This window comes from Pundamilia nyererei, unplaced genomic scaffold (assembly GCF_000239375.1).
Source record: "Pundamilia nyererei isolate P.nyererei 1_Seehausen unplaced genomic scaffold, PunNye1.0 scaffold00061, whole genome shotgun sequence".
NCBI lineage: Eukaryota > Metazoa > Chordata > Actinopteri > Cichliformes > Cichlidae > Pundamilia > Pundamilia nyererei.
Window position 1 is genome coordinate 1,892,186 of NW_005187462.1, and position 3,685 is coordinate 1,895,870.

Here is a 3,685-nt window from a genome sequence, read left to right on the forward strand (position 1 = left end):
TATATATATATATATATATGTATAAACTAAATCTAATAGTGGTAAAGGCAGAGCTGGAGGTCATTCTTAGGCAGTACAAGACCTGAGCTGGCTCAGAACTGCAAGCGTTAACAGAGGAGAGGCCACCGTGCTGCTATACTTGCTGAGCCTCGGTGATATTGCACAGGACTTAAACTTTGATGCTTTGATTTCCTTGAGTGGTTCCAGAAAAGAGTCCATTACTCTTTGCTCTCATTGGTCATGATACGGCCAATTGTGCCTGCACAAAAAAGAAGAGAATCCTCTTGTAAGGATTTGTTGTAACGCCGTGTGTCTTAGAGATGTGAGCACTGGGCTGTGCTGCATTTGGACTCATCTTCAGCAGTGAAGGTAATAGCAAACGGATGCTGCTGAATAGCAGAGTATCCCTCCGGACTGAATCATAGTGTCTATTTAGCTTGTGCTTCAGTCCTGCCATGTGACTAACAACAGGGAAAGAGCATGCTATGTTGCCACTCAGGCAACTCTCCAGACACCTTGGCCTAGCAGTGCAGCACACCATGTCATCACGCTGGGAAAAGGGACACGCAGCCTGGCAGAGCATGACAGGCAGGAGCTTAGTGGCAGCTAAAGTCTCACAAAATGTAGTGAAATAAGGAAAAGCTTCTGTCTTGATGATTACGTCTATCATGGTGCAGTGAGAGTCATGACTAACCTTGACCCCCCTTGCTCAGAATGCGTGCTGAATACTCAGGTATGACATACTGTGTCATGCAGACACAACTACTGTGATATTTTAATTCCTAAAACTTTTCTGGGTCTGGTATCATCTCATCTGCAGACCATAAGCAAAAAGGCCCACTCCTCTGTACCTTAGCTTTATTTTCTGTGCATGTATGTACCTACTGCAGGTCTGTATACTGCTCTGTACAGACTGCTGACTGAGCTCGGCATTCTCCCAAAAACCTGAAAATAATCACGCGTTTTATTCATGATATAAGAAATTGTACTGAAAAAAAAAAGGGTCGCCGCCATATCTGTTATAAAAACACAAGTGATGGTGTTTTACAAAGACCGTTGACATTTGCTGCAGAAACCACCTGATATAAACACGACTGCACGGTTGCGATTTCTGTTGCACTTCTTGTCTGCTGCATTTATTAGAGCTTACTTGCACTAGCAGTACAGATAAGGAAGCTAAATTTATTTTTAAAATTCTCCCACAAAGAGCACAAGGTTTTTTTTCAGGTGTAAATCAAAAGTCTTTGACCTAACAGATTAAACACTGAGTTACTCCAGGTTCAATAAAGAGCTGTGTGTATATCTGTCCTGTCGCTGTAGAAACTGTGTTCCACACGCAGGTTTTTCATGGGGTTTCCAATCTGTGCCTACAGGTTGGACAACTCTTTTAGCAAACAGGGACTCAGGCTTAAAGATTGTTTTTTTCTTGAGTGAACATATAACTAATCCAACATTACACACTGAAACCTGAGACAGTGGAAACTCCATGTTTAAATAGGCTTGGACTAAGTTGGCTGAAATGTTTGATCTCCTGTTCCTGAGGTGATGTCTAAAGAACCATAAAACTACTTTTGGATTTATGTCAAAACCAGAGCTTAAGTGCCGTATATGAAGACTACATGATGCACCACCACAGACGGCACAGCTTCATGACTTGGCACCAACTGTTGGCACTGTGCAGGGTAGCCGTGCGTATTAGTGGAATCAACAAGATTACAAATCCTACACCGGACTCTTAATCCAGTCCATCAATCTGATGTTTTGCAGACTGATTTTTATTCATTTACAAATTAACCAGTTTACTCCAAACCCTCCAAGCGTCTGAAGACCGGGTGCTGTATTCTGTATTTGAGCCATGCACATACACTGCGCTCATGCACACTTTGGTGAGTGTTTGTAAGACTAAACTGCAGCAGCAGGAAATGAATACAAAAGAATTGGACAGTTAGTTTGAATGTTTCCCATGAAACCATCAACATACCATCTTCCTTGGTTCTGACTTTAGCTGCAGAGCTCTCTGGACCTGGCCCAACATCTGTGTGAGCCCTCACCCACACCAAATACTCCGTCCACTTCTCCAGGTCCTCCAAAATGTAGCTGGTGATATCAGGACCAATCCCTGACACCTGGTGGCGTTTCTGGTCCTCTCCCGTGAGTGCTTGGTAGGCCAGGGAGTAGCCAACAATCTCACCGTGCTGGCTGTCTGTGGGCGGGGCCACCCACCTCACCTCGATGCTGGTGGAACTGAGGCTGAGCAAATGTACTTCCTGGGGTGGGGCTGATGGGGCTGAAGGAAGGGGAGGAGGGAGGGTAATGGTCAGGTAGGGTGGATGATGGATGATGAAGCAACTGTCTCTCTGGACTGTGTTACCGAGTAATTATTAAACTGGCAGATTAATGCCACATTATCCTATCAATGTTTTTGTCATTATGGTTTGTGGAAACAGTGTCTCCTGCTGTATGTTCAGTGTACATCATTGTAAACACACAGAAATATGTGATTATTTTAAATTACATTTGTCTGGAGGGGAATAACGAAACCATGAAGCCAGTATGGCTGACAAATCAAACCACAAAGTGCAAAGAAGGCCCCGCCCCTCCAAAAACTACGTGTTTGGGACTCGCCTGTTCAGAAAGCTTTGGTTGATAGGTGTGCTGCCACAGGCTCTGCTTGCTGTCTGCTATGCGTCACCTGGACCCCTCAAGCATGTTTGTAGTGTCGGTGCCTCTTTCCAGCATTTTAAAGCAGAAATCGGACAAATGTTATAACTTTGTTTTTAACTGTGCAGACTGTCCAAGAATTCTGTGTCCCAGTTTGGTGAGTGAAAGTTTGAGTGTGTTATCTGTGATCCAGCACTACGCCTAAGCACTCGAGGGGCATGTCAGCATGTGAATTACACTCAGATGTTACCTGCAGTAGTTCCACTCTGACAGAAAAATCTTGAGCCACGTGTCATTTCTTTAGATTTTGTCAGGAAAATGGGCAATTTTTGGTATTTTTCTTCTGCTTTCTGTGCCTGAGTGGAGGTAACGTACAAATGTGATCAATGAAGTCTCATTTTATCTCATCTCTTATGACAGAGCCTCCTCCCTGCTTTACAGTTGGCTGTAAACACTCCTCGTCATATTTCTCTCCTGATCTTCGTTGTAAATGTTGATAAAATGTATTTCAAATTTGGATTCATCACTCCATGAGATCAGCCACAAGTTCAAGTTTTGAAGGATACGCCACGCTGAGATAAGGATAAGCTTTGGGCTAATAGCTCTTGGGAATCACCTTATTGGTGCAAAAATACTATTTCATGCCTGTCAAACTACGTGATTTTTTTCTATTTTCAAATAAAGATACAATAAAGATACATTTTAAACTTGGTTCTTTGCAAAGCTGCAGTGCCTCTTCACCTCACTGTGCAACACCTTTTGTGCAATACTTTTTGTAAATAGTGCAATAGACCTCAATACTTGAAATGTGCAATTCACTTGTATTTTTATTCCTATTTATTCTATTTATCCCCTTCGTATATTTTATTTATATATGTCTCTGTATTTATATATGTGTGTGTAAATATATATAATATTCTGTAACTCTGTAACTTCTGTCGGTGCTGTGCTTTTGGAAACCGAATTTCCCAGAGGAGCCCACCCGAGGGATTAATAAAGTTTTATCTCATCTTATCTCTTATCT

The 3,685-nt window shown here is 42.4% G+C and overlaps 1 protein-coding gene across 3 annotated transcripts in view; it reads right to left on the minus strand.

The window, feature by feature from the left end:
* LOC102195698 (protein tyrosine phosphatase receptor type F) overlaps positions 1 to 3,685 on the minus strand; it is a 149,226-nt gene that overhangs the window by 101,101 nt on the left and 44,440 nt on the right. For all 3 annotated transcript variants that reach the window (XM_013911352.1, XM_013911354.1, XM_013911353.1), the window contains one exon: positions 1,982 to 2,287. In XM_013911352.1, the coding sequence (XP_013766806.1) occupies positions 1,982 to 2,287 (306 nt within the window). The remainder of the gene's footprint in view (positions 1 to 1,981; positions 2,288 to 3,685) is intronic.